This window comes from Mesoplodon densirostris, chromosome 6 (assembly GCF_025265405.1).
Source record: "Mesoplodon densirostris isolate mMesDen1 chromosome 6, mMesDen1 primary haplotype, whole genome shotgun sequence".
NCBI lineage: Eukaryota > Metazoa > Chordata > Mammalia > Artiodactyla > Ziphiidae > Mesoplodon > Mesoplodon densirostris.
The window spans coordinates 23,709,590-23,729,325 of record NC_082666.1 but is presented as its reverse complement, the minus strand read 5'-3'; the positions used below and the strand labels follow the sequence as shown (position 1 = coordinate 23,729,325).

The following is a 19,736-nucleotide window of genomic DNA, read 5'->3' as shown; positions in this document are numbered from 1 at the left end:
GCCAAAGGATGCATGCAAGGCCGGCGTTACTTTTCAGAGATCTGGGGCTCAGGGACCAGTGACTTGTCCGAGGTCACTCCCAGCAAGGGTCAGGGCTAGGCCCTGACCTAGGCCTAGGCCTCCTAACTCCGGGTGCAGTGAAGTCCAAGATGTGCAAGTTGTCTGAGACTGAAAAGAAACAGGTTTTTTTTAATGATTTGTATATTCTAAAGCACACACAGGTGTTCTGTGAACTGCAGTATCAGTAGCTGACACAAGGCCACTCCAAGAGTTTGATGAAATCTAACGAAGGATACAAAGGGAAGCGAGGCGGGGACTTTCAAGGCCTAGGCGCACGTGCGCTTGCCACGCACACTATCACTTCCCAGTGGTCCTCCCGCAGGCGGCGCATTAGAGAACGCGTTGGCTGTTTGTGGCACGGCAAGGCCACCGTACGGCACCAAAGGTACGGCATTCCAGCAAGTGGAACCCAAAAGCCTGACAATAGGTGTGATGGATGACCCTACACCTGCCCTGCCGCGCCGAACCGCTGCCAGGAGCTGGCCGGCGTCACTCGACCCTCCGCGGGTTTAGAGAGAGGCGGCGCGGCGGCGTCTCCCTCACGTGACCGGGCTCGACGGCATAGAGCGCGTCACGCTCCGCCCTGAGCTCGGGTCGGTCAAGGTCTGCGCCTGCGCCGGCTCGCTGGCTCGCGGGCTCGCGAGCTCGCCGACCTGCAGGCGGGCCGTAACCGGGCGTGAAGCCGGGCGCCCGCGGCGATGGGTGAGTACAGGAAGCGGCCGAGAGGAAAGCACGGGGCTCCCCCGGCCTCCGCGTGTAGTGAGTGGAAGCACGAAGGAGGGTCTGAGGAGGCCGCCTGCACGGCCCTCTGGCGCGGCCGTTGAGGACTCACCCGCCCCCTCCGCGCGCGCGCAGTGCGCCCCCCCGGTGCGCCCCGCCGTTCCCGCGCGCGCCATCCCGGGTGGGACCTGCAGGGCCCAGTTCTTGCCTCCCAGCTCTGCCGCCCGCTGCCGGGCTTCGCTGGGCCGGGAGCGCCGTCCGACTGCCGGAACGAGCCTTTCCGGCGGAGGAGGCAGTGCGTTCATTTGGGCGCGCCCCGGGAAGGAAGGTGCCTCGCGCCTCGAGAGCGGGGCGGGGAGGGGCCGGGCTTTGCCTGCGGCCCGGGAGAGCGGCGTTGGAACCGCGGAAGGGCGCCTGCCCTCTCGGGGTCTGGGATTCCGGGACCCCTGGCTCCGTTGAATGTCCGGGACGGAAGGGCCTTGGTCGACCCCGTCCGCCACCATCCCCTCTCCCTTACTACAGACCGGGGAAATGGACGCCTGGAGAGCGGTAAGTTCAGCCTCACAGTCAGACAATGGTTATTCTGCGACACCATGTTGCTTCGCGTTGTGGGAAACTCGGTGATACAGTGCTTTTTTCGGAGATGCGGGGGGCATTGTTGTTAATTGAAAATCTCTGTACCAATTATTTAGTGTTAAGCTTATCTAGGTGGAGCGTGTCGATGCCTCAGCTATATTTACCCTTTTTTTTTTTTTGCTCCTTAGAGCTGTACACGTCTGGTCTTAATCCCCACCTTCTGTTTCTCTACCTGCAAGCTGTGAAACAGAAAACCTTAAATAACTGTGTAGTGCCCTTGCTAGTCTGAGCTTCCTCTGACCTTGTTTCGAAGGGATTCCATAAAATCAAAAGGTACTAGGACCGGTCAGATCCGCTAGTGGTTCCAGAGCACAGTCAGGCACTTTGGATCTGGAGTCACCTTGAGTGCATCTCGGGGAAAGATCACAAGCTGTTACCTTTAAGAGGAGTGGACTTGTCTGGTCTCTCCTTTGGTAGATTAAAGTAAGCCCAGAGAAATGGATTTTTAAATTGTAGACATTGCTTTGTATTTATAGTAGTAAGATAGTGTCCTTACTAGGACTAGAACCCAGTTTAATCTTGTCCTGAATGCTGACTCAGACCTGCTGACTTGTGGGAGTTAACATCCTTTGAGAATTAAAATTGCTTTCTCCCCAGTTTTTGCACAGAGACCTTTGTGATGGATCACATCTCGGTCTTATCCACGTGGGCTATAAATTACAGTGAGCATTTAGACCTTACACTGTTTTCTTACGCCACAGAAGTTTGATTGACTCTTGGAGTTGCTTGAAAGTCAGCGTAATTAACTTTGCTTCCTAATGTTAACATAGGTTGAGTGTTTTAGGTAGCAAACAAATGTAAAGTTATGGTAGATAAATTTTGCAATAAACTGCAAAGAATTATTATCCATGTTAAAGAATTTAAATATAGAGGAAAGTTTAGCAAAGAAATTTAGTCATGTTCACAGAATAAACATGAAAAATTTTAAAGTCCACTGCTACAGAATACTGTGCACACTAGCCTTTGTTCTCTTGCCAAATTAAGAACCTATTCACACGATCCTGGTGTGTAGGACAAAATGAGGGGGAAAGCTTTAAATCTGTGAAGTCTGGAAAGGTTTCATTACATTCCTTTTTTCTATGTCCCGGCCTGTTTTTAAAAATCTGAGACCCTAAATGTACACTAATGTTCTTTAAATTTCTTAGAATAGTTCAGTACAGCGGTCAATAAATGACTGGCTAACTTCTGTTAGCCACAGTTTTCTATCTGTTTAATAACAGACCCAAAGAGTCATGACAAAACTAGTTGAAGTAACTTTAATTTGCAAAATTTTGGAAAGTAATGCAAGTGCCATTCCAGTAAAACTTAAAAGTGAACATGGACAAAATTTTGTTGTTCAAGTGTTTAAGTAACTTGATTTGTGTTATCAAGGAACATATATTGTTAAACAGCTGGTAGGTAGTGACTTTATAATTTAAAATATATTGTTATGTGTTTAGTAGGTAAAAGTGAAACTTTTTTACATTCATAAATTGTCACAACGTGTTATGGTATAATAACACATACATCTGGATACTTCTGTTGATTTTAACATTTAGTCCTGAAACTGAAGAAGAGCAAAGCATTACATAAAGTATTTCTATGCTAAGTTGTTTTTAACTGTTGGTTAATCTTAGATTGGCAAGTATAGTACTGATGAGAGTTTAAACTCCTGTCTGGCAGCTAAAATGATAAGAAGTAAGTATGTAGAAGACTGATTAATAATTATCAAACTTTGTACCTTTGAACTTCTCAAGCATTTATAAAACAATTTTTCTTAAAATGCCATTGATTCCTTTCACTGGTTAACAGCACAAAATGTAACAGACAGAATGTCTGTTTTAAACAAATTAAAAAGCTGTGGGGTTTTTTTTGTTTGTTTTTTCAATTCTCCCTAAGTCAGACTTATGCATACCCACAAAAGCTGTGTGTGAAGGACAGCTGTCATACATAAGGAGTTGTAGCTGAATTAAGGGAAACAGCTGTTGAAAGGGGAGTTAGCACAATTAGTCAGCAACAGGTTAACAAGTTTAAAAATTGAGTCTTCAGATGCTCCTTGGCACAATGCTCATACTACATGAAGTACTTCAGGTGTTGAAGTCTATACAGCTTTTAGGAAAAACGCTTTCCTAGAAAAGCACGTCAAAACAATGGGATAAGGGAGGTCCCACCTAGATATCAGAGCTACAGCTTCTCATATCTGTGCTGGAAAATCCTATTTTTCCTGGATGGACTAAAAGTTCAGAACAAAACAGGGACATTTTTAACATTTCTTTCTTTCTTCATTTTAAGATCTCAGTTTCTTTCCCCCTCACCCTGTATTTCAGCATGATCTAGCAGAAAGATGGCTGCTTTTAGAAGTGGCTATTTTATTTTTCTTTCTGGGGTGAGACTGTTATGGAGCCTGAATACTTCAGGCTCATATGCATCCATGACCAGTGTCCTGCTGTGGTCAAAAAACTTAGCAATGGACTTGGTGAACTTGGCTGCCTGCTGCTGCTTTGTTCTGCCACTGATGAAGGTCAACCTCAAGGTGTATTTGTCATCAAACCTTTTAAGACTGGAGGCCAGTTGCCAGATATCAGGGTCCATCCCTGCAGGATCTTTCCTGTGGGCCACGAGAAAGATGCTCTTCCCCTGAGCGTAAATTAAGGATATGCTGCGATGTACGAAGCCTAAACAGGCTTGGACTCTGGAAAGGGTGCATATCACCCCAGGTCAAAGCCACTGTGGTGAAGAAACACAAGATGGTACAGATGGTAAGGTGACTGCCAATTAGACCAAAACTCTCCATGGAATGTCTTAAAAAGTAATAGTCAAGGTTTTGCTTAAAGCAAAATATATAGCCTTAAACAATCAAATTATGAAACAAAGAATAAATAAAAATAAGAAATTTCCCTTCAATAAATTAGAAGAAAATAAACCCAGACAAAGCAGGAGAAATGAGATGATAAAGAGGAAAAAGAAATTTAAAAACTGAAAAATAGTAAAATTGCTAAATTTAAGAACTGGTTCTTTGCTGGGATGAGAGGAATGTGAATTAGGTAAACTGACTACCCTGCTCAAGAAAAAAGTGAATATAGGCACACAAGATTAGAAGTGTTTTTTTAAAACAGCAAGTGCTTTATAAGACTATATAAATAAACCAGACTTTTTTTTTTTTTTTTAAGGAACTCCAGTTATCAAAGTTGACTCCAGAAGAGAGAACCTAACAGACCTAACAATGGAAGAAATTGAGAAAGTTATCAAAAAGCTACCATCCCCCAAAACACCAGTCCCAGATGGTGTTTCAGGTGAATTCTTTTAACTTTCAAGAAAAAGATAATTATAAGATTTAAATTGTTCACCAGCTTAAAGAAGGAAAAATGACAGATTTCTTTTACAAAGCCAGTGGAACATTGACACCTGAACTTGACATGAAGATAGTACTGAAATTGGAAACTTGGTATGTTATGAATAGTGATGTGAAATTTTAAAATTTTTAAATAAAATGTTAGCAAACTGTATTTAATGACACATTAAAGGAATATTTCACTGTGGCCAAGTGGGATTCACCTCCATGTTGCAAGGGTGAGAAATACACTAATGTATACACCAAATGAATACATCAGAAAAGAACAATAATAATAGTTTATCCTCGTTGAGCCACCTGCTGTGCTGTAGACTACTTTCCTGGGTGCTTCACATGTATTAATTCAGTTAATTGGCCGACGTATGAGGTAGGTAACATTCTTATTTTATAAACGAGGAAACTAAGCCACAGAGACATTGAGTAACTTGCTGGAGGTCACACAATAGATGTGTAGTGGAGCCAGAATTTGAACCCAGGCAATTAACTATCTGTTAAATGTTACACTGGCTCTGTTTCCAGTATCCGTATGATCTTCTCAGTAGCTTCCTAAAAGCATCTGACCAAAGTTCAAAATAGATTCCTGACTTAGTGGCAGTGGAAAGGGGTGGAGGTGGTAGTAAAACAGGAATCAATGTACATCCCTCCCGTGTTTGGAAATTCTAAGAGACCCTTATTATCAGTTGACCATTAGTACTAGAAAAATGGAATCCATTTTTAATGGGAAACACAATTTCCTAGTAAATAACAGGGGACAGGGGCTTCAATTATAATTGCAGATATACTGATTCTTAGCATGAATGCAGAATGAAGTTTTGGGAGTTATAGTGTAATTTGTCAGATGAAATTATATGATAGCACTGGGAAGACGTGCTCCACTTCATGTTTGCAGAACAATCCTAAAGATGGGCAGGGATAGATGGCAAACAGGAAATATTACTTGAGAGGGAACAGATTTTATATGGGCCAATTGATCAGTGAATATTTTTGTGTCATGATGACTTGTTTCCCTCTGTAAACTTGAAACTGCTAGGACTTGGATTATGAACACTCAGATGACGAGAACTTCCTCCTCAAACCAAAAGCCAGTGTCATGCTTCACAGTTAATCCCTGTGGAGTTGTCACAGATGTCAAAGTATAAGGATGTTTACTATTACCATAATTTAATTATGTTCAGGAGGTATATGCCAATCCAATAAGAAGAAAGAAAGATGCATACTATAATGGAGAAGGCAAAATTATTTGTGATATATCGTAGAAACAAGCAAATCCACCAAAAAACTGAGAAATACAGGACTATTGGCTGCTTCTAACTTTAATACACAGGAATTGGTAGCTTTTTCATATGCAGACAAAAAGCAGTTAGAAAATTAATTGGAAGAAAACAACCCTCTCATAATAGGGACTGAAAAGGTAAAATACCTTTCAAGGTCTATATGAAAAAAAAATTTTAATGCTAAGGTTTGTAAAAAGAAACAAGTAAACAGGAAGATATCACATCCTTGTAAAGTAGGGTACAATTTTTTTTTTAAGGTTCAATTTTGAAAAAGTGACAGTACTTTAAATTTATGAAGTCAATTCTGCTATAAAATACCAAGATTTGGGGGAGGAATATGACAAAAATACACTAAAGTTTACCTGGAAAAGTGTAAGAGCCCGGAAAACTGATGATTCTGACAAGAGTAAAAGGGAAAGCCCTACTAGTTGATGAAATCTATTCTGATGCTACAGCAGGTTAAAATCAGTTGGACCTAGAGAAGAAATACAAGGCTATTGTGGAACAGAGTGGAGTGCAGAAATAAATGCAGATGCTTGTGAGTATTTAGATGATGCTAACCCGTGAGGAAAAGAAGGCTCATCAGTCAGTTTCTAGGCAATCTCTTATCTTTGCTTCATTCCTTATACTGAAATTCCAGAGAAATTAAAATACAGATGGTAAATGAAACCATAGAAGTTGTAGAAGGAAGCATGGATTACTTGTTTATAATTTTAGAATAATGAAGGCCTTCTATGAAGGACAGAAAACCTAGAAGCCAAGATCAATAGATTTCATATCCATATTAGGAACTTCAGCATCACAAAAATGATACAAAGTAGGGAAAGTATATGCCACAACTTGATTAATATAACTAGGATTGATTTTCTTCATGCACAAAGAAATTTTCCAAATCAACAAGGAAAAAAACAAAGTGCCTACAGAAAAATGGATAATGTGAAATTTTACAGTACTAAAAATTCAAATGGTCAATAAAAATGAAAAATGCTGAATTGTATGTATGTATGTATGTCTGCTTTGGGTCTTCATTGCTGCGCCTGGGCTTTCTACAGTTGTGGCGAGCGGGGGCCACTCTTCGCTGCAGTGCATGGGCCTCTCACTGCAGTGGCTTCTCTTGTTGCAGAGCACGGTCTCTAGGTGCACGAGCTTCAGCAGTTATGGCTCGCAGGCTCCAGAGCGCAGGCTCAGTAGTTGTGGTGATTCAGTTATACATATATGCATTCTTTTTCATATTCTTTTCCATTATGGTTTATCACAGGATATTGAATATAGTTCCCTGTACCATAGAGTAGGACCTTGTTGTTTATCCATTCTCTATATAATAGTTTGCATCTGCTAATCCTAAACACCCACTGCATCCCTCTCCCAACCCACTTCCCCTTGGCAACCATAAGTCTGTTCTCTATGTCTGTGAGTCTGTTTCTATTTGGTAGATAAGTTCAAGTTCATTTGTATCATATTTTAGATTCCACGTATAAGTGATACCAAATGGTATTTGTCTTTCTCTTTCTGACTTGCTTCACTTAGTTTGATAATCTCTAGAGTCATCCACGTTGCTGCATATTTCTTTCTTTTTTTTTTTAAATTATTTTTGGCTGCGTTGGGTCTTTGCTGCTGCGCACAGGCTTTCTCTAGTTGCAGTGAGCGGAGGCTACTCTTCGTTGCGGTTTGTGGGCTTTTCATTGCGGTGGCTTCTCTTGTTGCAGAGCATGGGCTCTAGGTGCGTGGGCTTAGTTGCTCCGTGGCATGTGGGATCTTCCTGGACCAGGGCTCAAACCCGTATCCCCTGCATTGGCAGGCGGATTCTTTGTTTTTTTTTTAATATAAATTTATTTATTTTATTTTATTTTTGGCTGCATTGGGTCTTCGTTGCTGCACGCGGGCTTTTCTCGTTGCTGCGAGTGGGGGCTACTCTTCGTTGTGGTGCACAGGCTTCTCGTGGTGGCTTCTTGTTGGGAGCACGGGCTCTAGGCGCGTGGGCTTCAGTAGTTGTGGCTTGCGGGCTCAGTAGTTGTGGCGCACAGGCTTAGTTTCTCCACGGCTTGTGGGATCTTCCCGGACCAGGGCTCAAACCTGTGTCTCCTGCATTGGCAGGTGGATTCTTAACCACTGTGCCACCAGGGAATGGCAGGCAGATTCTTAACCACTATGCCACCAGGGAAGTCCTGCTCTATTAAGTGTATTTTTTTTTTTTTTTTTGTGCGGTACGCGGGCCTCTCACTGTTGTGGCCTCTCCCGTTGTGGAGCACAGGCTCTGGACGCGCAGGCTCAGCAGCCATGGCTCACGGGCCCAGCCGCTCCGCGGCATGTGAGATCTTCCCGTACTGGGGCACGAACCCGTGTCCCCCGCATTGGGAGGCGGACTCTCAACCACTGTGCCACCAGGGAAGCCCTATTAAGTGTTGTTGTTGTTTGTTTGTTTTTTTTTTTTTTTTTTTTTTTTTGCGGTATGCGGGCCTCTCACTGTTGTGGCCTCTCCCGTTGCGGAGCACAGGCTCCGGATGCGCAGGCCCAGCGGCCATGGCTCACGGGCCCAGCCGCTCCGCGGCATATGGGATCCTCCCAGACCGGGGCACGAACCCGTATCCCCTGCATCGGCAGGCGGACTCTCAACCACTGCGCCACCAGGGAGGCCCTTAAGTGTATTTTTAATGTATAAATTTAATGTGTAACTTTTTCTAAAGTAATATACATTTCTTCTGTGAATTTTTGTTTAAATGATTCATTTGTTGTTTTATTGGGTCTACGAGCAGCCCAGCTCCAAGTATTCTGGCCTCTTGGTAAAGCATATTGGTGACTTCATAATCTAACTGCTTTAATACCTGCCAAAGTTAGAAATAATTCCTCTCTCTGAGCCGGGCCTTTCTTTGGTTATTTAAATTACAGTGGAACAAATTTTTAGAATGTCGGGACAGTTTTTTACTGTCCCTTTATTCCCCATCATGATAGTGCTAAGCAGCATTTAGAGACAAGTCCCACTCCTCTAGCCTATTCCAAAGGAGAGGTTTATTCAAATGAACACAGAGTTTTGGTGCCCAGGAGTAGTGTGGCTGCCCTGGTGTTGGGGGTGGACAGTGAAAGGTTGGGGCTCTGGTGCTGTCTACTTCTACAGGTGTGACCAGGTGACAGCGGGGAGAAGATTCCTGACCCCTTTTATTACCTTCCTTATGGCAGACTTCAGGCCTGCAGTGGTTTCCAGGCATAAGTCTTCTCAACTGAGGGCATGTTTATCTTTTCTAACAGAAATGTGATAGCAAGCCAGTCCAACTACAAACAAAGAGGCATTGGGCTAGAGTGTACAGATGTTACATTTTCTTCTTAATATAGTCTGTCTTCTGGGAAAAGGGAACACAGATCTAGGTGTAACATGCCTAAGGAAAATAATTTGTTTCTATTAGTTTCACATGAGAAAGGAAAAAAATAGTACATAGTAGCACCAGAGGGTCTTGGGATCATCCTGAGGGTCTCTGGTAATGCAGGTCCTAGCCTGCTTTTCCATCATCGTCTGCCACCCATCCATCTCACCCCCACATTAAGCTCCAGCCAGACACCCTCCTCAGGAATGTGATGCTGCTGCTCCTTTGACACGGGGCCTACACCTTAGCCTGTGCTGCCTTTGGCTAAAATGTGCCTCACCCTTAGGTACATCCAGAGTCCTATTCACCTTTCAGAGCCCTGCCCAGAGGTCACAGACCCCCCTGTCTTTCCCTCCAGACAGCTAATTAATGACCCCTTCCTCTGTGGGGCCTTTATACCTTCTATATATTTCTGTGGTTGCATTTACCACACTGTGGTCCAATTGTTTGCATGTCGTATCTCCCGAGGCCAGCGTGCTTTTATCTCTAATCTCTGAACATTACAGGAGTTGAATAAGTTGGTTGAATTAAAATCTCTTAGTATACTGAGGAGGCCAGTGTAAAAGCAGGCAAAGAAGAAGAAATTCCCAACAAAAGTAAATGAAAGTCTTCTTGATAATGTTATCCTGTAAGTCTGAATGAAGCAAATACAAAAATCAGTACAGTGCTCACTGTGTCCCCAGAACAGCAGTGGGACCTGGTGCACTGTACTCTTTAGCTGACTTCTGCCTCAGTGTGCAGGGTGGGTGGCATTGGCCCGTTATAACTGTGGAAGCAGCCTCAGAGAGGTACAGCAATTTGCCTTTGTTCACTTGGGAACTTTGTCACATCCTTCTGTCACTGTTGGCCTTGTCCTGATTAGACCTTAGTTTTGTCAGTCTCCAACTTTTGAAAATAGAGTAAATTGAGACAAATTCAACTTGAAAAATATAGAAAAGGAAAATACAGCATTATTAAGAAATTAGAAAATGTAAACTACTTATTTTGGCTTTTCTATATGTATATTGATAAAAACAGGACTGTGCCATGTCAATAAAAATATTCTTTATTTTTTCTTCTGTAACACTTTATTGATCAAAAAAAGGACTCACAGCTATCCATTAATACCATTAAAAATTCAAAATTAATATACTGAACCTTAAATATAAATACTCTTTTATTTTTAGTACCTATATGACATCCCATCAGGTGGCTACATCTTCATGTATGCAGTGTGTCCCTTACTGTTGCGCATTTAATTTTTACTCCATATTTCTGTTAAAAGCATTGTAATTGTCCTATAGTTGAGTCTTTGTGTACCTCTCTTGTTAATAATTCTTTCCCTAGGCTATATTTCTAGAAGGAAAATTAGAGTTGTGTATGTGTGTTCCATATTTTATGTTACATGTGTGTGGCTCCTGCACATATAAGCTCCACAAGAACTGATGCTTTCTGATTATGTGCCTCACTCTGCTCTGCCTTCACATGATGACATTTCTCTCTAACACCTTTTGTCCTGATGCTTAGCGGTTTACAGCAACGTGTGTGTATGGGGAGGGGGAAAAAAAGGAACTTGTTTTTTGTTTGTTTTTGTCATAAGTCAAAGAGCTAGATGGTTTACCTGACTTATTTTGTTCTTATTTATTTATAATTGAAACTGTGGTTAAAAAAAAAATCAGGGACTTTCCTGGTGGTGCAGTGGTTGGGAGTCCACCTGCCAATGCAGGGGACACGGGTTCAAGCCCTGGGCTGGGAAGATCCCACATGCCATGGAGCAACCAAGCCCGTGCACCACAACTACTGGGCCTGCGCCCTACAGCCCGCGAGGCACAACTACTGATCCCACGCACCACAACTACTGAAGCCCGCGTGCCCTAGAGCCCGTGTTCCACGACAAAAGAAACCACTGCAGTGAGAAGCCCACGCACCACAACGAAGAGTAGCCCCCGCTCACTGCAACTAGGAAAAGTCCGCGCACAGCAATGAAGACCCAACACAGCCCCCCTCAAAAATAATAAATAAATTAATTAAAAATTAAAATTCATAAGATTTACCATCTTAACCAATTTTAAGTGTAAGTTCAGTAACATTAAGTATATTTACATTGTTATAAAACAGATTTCCGGAAATTTTTCGTCTTGCAGAACTGAAACTATACCCATTAAACAATAACTGTTCCCACCTCCCCCAACCCCTGATAATAACCACTATTCATCTCTATGAATTTGACTACTTTAGGTACCTCATATAAGTGGAATTACACTGTATTTGCCATTTTATGACTGGCTTATTTCACTTGTCCTCAAGGTTCATCCATGTTGTAGCATGTGACAGGATTTCCTTCCTTTTTAAGGCCACATAATATTCTGTTGTATGTACATACCATGTTTTGTTTATCCATTCGTTCATCAGTGGACACTTGGGATGCTTTCACCTCTTGGCTATTTGTGAATAGTTCTGCTGTGAACTTGGATGTACAAATATCTCTTGGAGACCCTACAGTAAATTCTTTTGGATATATACCCAGAAGTGGGATTGGTGATGATATCATATGGTAGTTCTATTTTTAATTTTTTTTTTTTTTTTTTTGCTGTACACGGGCCTCTCACTGCTGTGGCCTCCCCCGTTGCGGAGCACAGGCTCCGGACACACAGGCTCCGCGGCCATGGCTCGCGGGCCCAGCCGCTCCGCGGCACGTGGGATCCTCCGGGATCGGGGCACGAACCCGTGTCCCCTGCATCGGCAGGCGGACTCTCAACCAGTGCGCCACCAGGGAAGCCCTATTTTTAATTTTTTGAAGAACTGCCATACTGTTTTTCCATAGTGGTTGCACCGTTTTGCATCCCCACTAACGCTTGTTATTTTCTTTTTTTTTTTTAATAGTAGCTGTCCTAATGGGTATGAGGTTTTCATTTGCATTTCTCTGATAATAAGTGATGTTGAGCATCTTTTCATATGTCCGTTGGCCATTTGTACATCTTCTTTGGAGAAGTGTCTGTTAAGTCCTTTGCTTGTTTTTAATCAGGTTATAGATGACTGGCAAGGAATGATCTTGCCATTTTAAAAAGCAGTTGTATTCTAGGGGTAGGACCTTGCCTTCATTCCACTCAGTGGGCTAAGCCTGTGTATTTAGGCTTCAAATCTTTTTCAGCATGGTCTGGTACGGCCACTCTTTGTCCCAAGGCAGCCTCCCAAAGTCATTGCCATCTGTGGTATGACAGCAGGAACATGAACTCTGCAGGCAGACTTCATTTCAAGATGCCAGCTCCACCAGTTACTAACTACCTTGGATGAAGATGAGTATTGGTTTTTCCATTTGTAAAACTGGGAAAATAATGTTTACTTTATGGAGGTGTTTTGAGAATTAAATATGTGAAAATTGTGCTTAGTATATACCTGCAGGCCTTCCTTGACCCTGTTCTCGCAGCCTCCACCTCACAAAGTGTATACTCACTGTCCCTTAACCTGTGTTCCCATAGTATATATTTATCATAGAAGGTATCACACTGTGGAGTGATTGTATACCTTGGCAGAGCCTTCTGTTAGATTGCAAGTTCCTTGTCTTTGAATCTCTAGCACTTAGCAGAGGGCCTAGTTTACAGTAGATAGTAAGTGTTAGTGAACAGAATGACTGAATGTATGTCTTGCTATTTTATTTCTCATGAGAGGACTTTGTTTCAGAAGGATAACAGCATGTACCATTATGTAGTGTAGGCATTACATATGAACTAGTCCAGTGGTTCTCAAATTTTTTGGTCTCAGGACCGCTTTACACTTAAAAAATTTTTGTGGACCCCAAAGAGCCTTTATTTATACAGATTAATATTCATGGTCTTAGAAATAAAAACAAAATTTTAAAATATTTATGAATTCACTTTAACAATGATAAACCCATTCATGTTAATATAATCAACACATTTTCATGAAAAATAATTATTTCCCCCTAAAAAATTAATAAGTATGTTTTACAGTTTTGTAAGTCTGTTTAACGTCTGACTTAAAAGGTTGGTGGAGTCTCATATCTACCTCTGCATTGGTTCTGTTGTGATAAGTTGTTTTAGTTGAAGTATATGCAGAAAATCCAGCCTCACATGGATATGTAGTTGGAAAGGGGAGGACCTCCTGGACTGCTGAAAGGGCCTCAGGGCCCTCCAAAAATACTTGAAGAAACACTGATCTAGTTTAAAAGGGAAAAATGCAATAGAGTCCAGAAATTGGAGGAAGGATTAGGGGAAATTTTCATATGTTTAGCACTGTATATAAAGGTTTACCTATTATCATTTTATTACTTATAGGTTAAAAAAATCCTTCCCGAAGAAGATCTTAAGCAACACGATGGATTCAGAAGCTCATGAAAAGAGGCCACCAATCCTAACATCTTCAAAGCAAGATATAGCACCTCATATTGCAAGTGTTAGTGAAATGAAGCATTACTTGTGTGGCTGCTGTGCGGCTTTCAACAATATAGCCATCACATTTCCCATTCAGAAGGTCCTCTTTCGGCAACAGCTGTATGGAATCAAAACCCGGGATGCAGTACTTCAGTTGAGGAGGGATGGGTTTCGAAACTTGTATCGCGGAATCCTTCCCCCTTTAATGCAGAAGACGACTACACTGGCACTTATGTTTGGTCTGTATGAGGATTTATCTTGCCTTCTCCGTAAGCATATCAGTACCCCAGAGTTTGCAACCCGTAGCCTGGCCGCAGTACTTGCAGGAACGACAGAAGCAATTTTCACTCCATTGGAAAGGGTTCAAACATTGCTTCAAGACCACAAGCATCATGACAAATTTACAAACACTTATCAGGCTTTCAAAGCACTGAAATGCCATGGAATTAGAGAGTATTATCGAGGCTTGGTGCCTGTTCTTTTCCGTAACGGATTCAGCAATGTCCTTTTTTTTGGCCTTCGAGGTCCCATCAAGGAGCACCTGCCTACGGCAACAACCCACGGTGCTCATTTGGTCAATGATTTTATCTGCGGGGGCCTGTTGGGGGCCATGTTGGGGATCTTGTTTTTTCCAGTTAATGTTGTAAAAACTCGCATGCAGTCTCAGATTGGTGGGGAATTTCAGTCTTTCCCTAATGTTTTCCAAAAAATCTGGCTAGAACGGGACAGGAAACTGACAAATCTTTTCAGAGGTGCCCATCTGAATTATCATCGGTCCCTCATCTCTTGGGGCATAATTAATGCGACTTATGAGTTCTTGTTAAAGATTATATGAAAGAAATCAGTTAAGTGCCATTAATCAACTGAGTAGACCTAAGAAGAATGCAGTTTGGCCTTGTTTCTAATTGGCCAAATACAAGTTGGTGTCATAAGTCCAGGGCACAGTGAATTACGGGCAAAGCTGTTTTTCTTAAGCACCAACAAATTCAGAATAAAAGGTTTCAGTAGGAAAATTTAAGGTTTTGGGGGGAGGGTGTTTGTATTTTTTTTAATCATTATCTGAGAACTTTAGGCTAATTGCCTGGTTAATAGCTGTCTATCTGATGGCTTTTGACAAGGAAACTAACAGCCAAGATATATGATTCTTTTTTCCACAAGTCTTCTGTATTGAAGCATAAGTGGCCATGACCAGCCAGAGGAAAGGCTCTTAAGGTCCCATGATTTCTCAGGCTTGCTTCTATTACTCCATTTCTTCTCTGCTTTTGGGAGGAGTTACAAAGGGTAGTTTTTGTTAACTTAAACATATACGTGGTAGGACAAAGGAGCAGAAGAGAGAAGAAAAACAGCTTATGTGTAGGTTTTTCATGATAAATTGTTTGTATTCGTTTTGAAACTAGGCACCTGTTGGGATGGTCATTATCCAAATTATTTCTCTTTAGACGTGGTAGACTAAAGCAACTAATGATATCTCCCATTTCGCTTTCTAGGGTAGAAAGTTTTCTCTGTATTTCTCAATATGACCTTAAGCCTTCCCCAAATATTTTTATATTAATTTCACTATTTTGTTGCCAAAAAATGTGGAGACTTAAATTTTGTTAAAGGTGTCTCACCCCATTAAGAAGGTTCATATTACAGGTATCCCCCACTTCTCCAGAGTTTCCTTTATGCCACTTCGCTTTTACAAAAGACCTACGTTAGTACCTGTTTTCACTAACCAAAAGAAATACGAAGATGATTTTTGCCTTTACAAGAAAAGGTGATTGCTTCCTCACTCTATGCCATTTCGGCTTACAAAAAGTTCCATGGGAATGCGGGGGAAACCTGTAATTGCATTACAGATCCAATTCTGTTTAGCTCAGCTTCTTTGAATTGTTGCCAACTTAGTGAAGAGCTTTGGAGTTTTGGTATTTTTTCCTTTGAGTAGTAGTTTGTCATAGTCAAGTATCCTGTTCTCTTGAAACTCCCTTTAAAAAAACAACAAAATGCTTCCATAAAATTTTATTTTGGAAGTCTATTAATAGGACCTCAGATTTTTTTTTCTGGTTTCTAAGTGTTCTAGGGAAGGGGAAAAAAACTCAGTACTTTTTCCCAGATAAATAAGGCAAAGTGACTCATACACCAATTGAATAACTAATAAAACATACGAGACATCCTAGAAAAGTGGTTTATCAATATTTTAAAACTCCACGTCTGTAAGTATTATGCCGTTAAGGTTACCTTCCAGCATCTGACATGGGGCAGAGCATGTAGGTTTTATTACCAGGCTTCCATCATTCTGGGTAATTGCATGTGAATATGTGCACACACTGACCAAAATAAAGTCAGGGTCTCAATTGGTAGTTTACTCAGTTTCTGGACAGATAGTCCAAAAAAGATGTTTACCTCTCAATGCAGGGCGGCTGGTCAAATGACAGGAACATCTTCCTTCCAGCTGTGACGGATTAGGAGGCATTATCAAGCATTTGCCAGGCAGTAATGAAGCTCACTAGCTTTACGGAGGCTCTGTTTGACATCGTTGTGCTGGAAATGGCAGTTAATTCTAGAAACCAAGGTGCAGATGTAAGGATTTGAGAAAACAAGAATTTGACCCCAAATAAATGAGAGGAGCATCCTTTGGCCTATGGAATAGAGTCAGGATTTCAAGTGGGTTGAGTTTCAGGAATGAGTGGCAAAGGCACTATGGTGCCTGACCCCCTTGCTCACTTGTGTGTCCAGCACTCCTGGGCATATCTGAGTGCTCAGCATGTGGCCGGTGAGTTAGCCTGGGGTCACACCCTGACCCTGGGAGGAGACTTCACTGGCCTTCAGTTCCAGGGGGCTTCCTTTTGCCTATACACTCCATGTAGGTGATAGAAATCTAAACTCTAAAGCACTTTTGTGAAATACAAGTGAAGTGAGAATTTGAAGGAGGATGCTTCCTTTTCTGCCATCTCAAACGTGGCATTTAAAACATATTTTTTAATGGTTTTAACTCATATTTTTTTATTTCTTTGTCACTTTTTACAGCTTTTGAAGACCAAACTGCAAATACGTTACCAGGGTTGGTTTTATGTTGTCCTATATTTTCTTAAATTTGACAAAAAACTCAACAGAACTTGTGGTAGCCAACAGCTTTGTCTGAAATTTAAAAGAAGTCAAAATGTGTTATTAGTAAGGAAGAGATTCTAACTATTGTTTTTGCCTCAGTGTGAACTAGTATGGTAATAATTTTGAAAAGGCAAACATGAGTGAATAACTTATCTGCAAAGCTTTAAAAGTGGCCTTTCTGTGGCACAGACAGCTCATGAGCGCAGGGCACTTCTGGTCTTGCCTCCTATACTTCATTCTTATGCCACCAGAAATATGTTATGGATTCTGTACTTAACACCCTTAGAGTGGTATGAGCCCTCAGGACTATACTACAGAGTAAACACAGCCTCTGTACGGTGGCAAATGTATGTGTCTTTGTTTCATTTGTGGTTGGAGACAAAGTTGATGCTTTAGTCTCAATAGTCAATATTCATCTTTATGGTTGGTTATATAATCACCTGCTATATATTACGAACTGTGCAATGAGACAGAATTGTGCATATATAATCATCTTTGGAGACCTGAAATTCCCTGGCTTGATTACAGTGGTGATGCTCAGTTATAAGGCTGTACAAACCTTAATAAGAGGATAACGGGTGGTACTGGAGGGCTTCATGGTAAGCCAATCATGTTGACCAACACTTCAGTGTAGATGAAGTACTGTCATGTGAGGGGCATGCAGTCAAGATGGAAGCGAGGTGGGAGATCACATTTAAAGAAAGGGTAAGCACTCAGACTTGGTTTCTTTTAAAATAGTCTTTGTTTTCTCACGTGCTTATAAATGTGTATCAAAGACTTGAATAGGCATTCTTAAATCTGAGGATTTTTAGTTTTTAATGCTGTCCTTTTGCCTAATAGTGAATATTTGCTTGCCTAAATGGCTCCTAAATTGTGGAGGAGTCTACATGTTTTCTTTTTTAAAGTTTCATTATTAAAAGTGGTTGTTTTTGTTTGATATTTTGAGTTTTGTGACTATATGAGTTTAAATGAAATCTGTTAAATGTTTCAGAGTTAACATGTTTCTTTTGGTATTTCTGATTGGAATAAATTTTTTTTTAAGTCCAGTTTTCTGGTCTCTTGTGGCTGGGTTAGGGTTAGTAGCACTTTCCTTTTTGTGGCAGATTAGTCTATTAGTCTTTTTGTTGGTAAAACATTCAGCACACTACTTTGACTATTAGTGACGTCACCTGATAACTTTGTAGGTAGAACAGTTCTTCATTTATCCATTTTGTTTGGTCAAGAGGAGTTCCAGATAAGTTAATTTTCTACATAGGTTAACTACAAAGCATTTTGTTTTTTAAAGGTTGTTGTCAAATGAAATAAACTTTTCCCTACTGAGTATAAACTGTTCTGGTAAGTTCGGTATATCAGTACTTTCTGTTGTAATTATGTACCTTCAGGTCATGCTTAGCCCCAGGCTAAATGATCTGGATGTTTGTACTTTTTGAGTTTTTTATATCTGCTTTTGATTTCATACTGCTTGTTTCTGTTAGGAGACTGAAATCATATTAGCTACACTGTTGGTTTACACATTAAATGATAAGGTGCTTCCTGACTCTAGGGATAGTTGAGGCTGCCTGATGAGGTCCACCAAGTAAGGGAGCAGTTGTCATATAAAACACTCCTGTTTTAGAAATTTTTTTAGAAATTCGGTATAAAAGTGAATATCCTGAAATCTAGAATTCATGAAAGGGGTTTGACACATCATCTGATGAAATGTCATTGTAACCCTTCGGCAGAGTGAGGGGAGTAGAGAGCATTGCTCTTGGTGTGACGGGGAGGGGCCCGAGGGAGGTCTACCGTAGCTGCAGTGCCTCCCAGTCTCCAAAGGCTGGTCCCAGCTTAATCCCTTCAGCATCTAGTTTCCAGTGGGGAACTTTTTCTCCAGATGAGTATATGTGATTTTGAAGTAGAAATTGAGGATAAAATAGGATTTATCAAAATTCTCATCTGCCTTCAATCCATTCTTCATATTCCTATCATTTTTCTAGATGAAATGATCCAGGCCCTGTCTCCCTTGTTGTCATCTCCAGCTAAAACTGCCCTGCCCAGCCACTGCCGTGGGGACTTCTGTACTCTCTAGCCTCCCAGCCTTACCCATGTGGAGTCCCGCTGCACTGAACCCTGCTCTCTCCTCTGGTTCACGCAGTAACTCTTACTGAGGCCTTCAGATCTCAGCTCAAACGTCACTTCCTCAGGGAAGCCAGCTCACACTTTAAGGACCAAGTCAGGTTCCCCTCTTACATATTCTTGTGCTGCCACATTCCTGTGCTGTTTTCATAGCACTTACCTGTTTTAATTATATTGTCATTATTTGATGTCTTTGGCCCTTTTGAATGTCAGCTCCATAAGGCAGGGACTCTGCTCTAGTTTCCACAGTTTCAAGTTCCTGGCACAGTGCCTGACACCTTGTAGATGTCTGACAAATGTTTCTTTAAGAATCAAAAGAGTGAAGGGACGCGCGAGTATTTAGGATCACAGCATTCTGGAATATCCTGACTTTAGTTCCTTGATGGGTCATGGAAGTTGTTTCAGAAACAAATTTTAACACTGCTTGGGCTGCCATAATGAAATACCATAGACTAAATATTTAGGCTTAAACAACAAGACATTTCTCAGTTCCAGACACTGGGAAGTCCAAGATCAAGGTGCTGGCAGATTTGGTTCCTTGTGAGAGACCTCTTCTTGGTGTACAGACTTCTGTCTCTTCACATGGCAGAGAGAGAACCTCTTGACCTCATCTAAACCTAATCACCTCCAGATACCATCACACTGCGGGTCAGGGCTGCAACCTGCAAGCTTGGGGTCGTGGGGGACACAAGCATTCAGCCCATAACATACATGAGCTAAAGGATGAGGCTCTTTGCTCTCCTTCATGTGTAACACTTCGCTATGATTTTTTTTTTAATTTTTATTTTAT

General features: G+C 41.6%; 1 protein-coding gene across 4 annotated transcripts; it reads left to right on the top strand.

The window, feature by feature from the left end:
* The first annotated feature begins 449 nt into the window (after positions 1–449).
* On the top strand, positions 450–17,880 carry SLC25A51 (solute carrier family 25 member 51). Of its 4 annotated transcripts, XM_060100939.1 has the most exons (4): positions 450–762; positions 4,566–4,688; positions 4,783–4,840; positions 13,652–17,880. In XM_060100939.1, the coding sequence occupies exons 1-4, from the start codon at positions 759–761 to the stop codon at positions 14,580–14,582; spliced, it is 1,116 nt and encodes a 371-aa protein (XP_059956922.1). In that variant the 5' UTR covers positions 450–758; the 3' UTR covers positions 14,583–17,880. The 4 variants fall into 4 exon arrangements, with proteins under 4 accessions (XP_059956922.1, XP_059956920.1, XP_059956919.1 ...); XM_060100937.1 differs by having other exon boundaries at positions 452–762; positions 4,566–4,840; XM_060100936.1 differs by lacking the exon at positions 450–762 and adding an exon at positions 770–1,329 and having other exon boundaries at positions 4,566–4,840.
* The last annotated feature ends 1,856 nt before the right edge of the window (positions 17,881–19,736 follow it).

Coding starts and splice junctions, on each gene's coding strand:
- SLC25A51 (XM_060100939.1), top strand. Junction 4,689..4,782: donor AGTCCCAGATGGTGTTTCAG/GTGAATTCTTTT, acceptor TCTTTTACAAAG/CCAGTGGAACATTGACACCT. Junction 4,841..13,651: donor GTACTGAAATTGGAAACTTG/GTATGTTATGAA, acceptor TATTACTTATAG/GTTAAAAAAATCCTTCCCGA.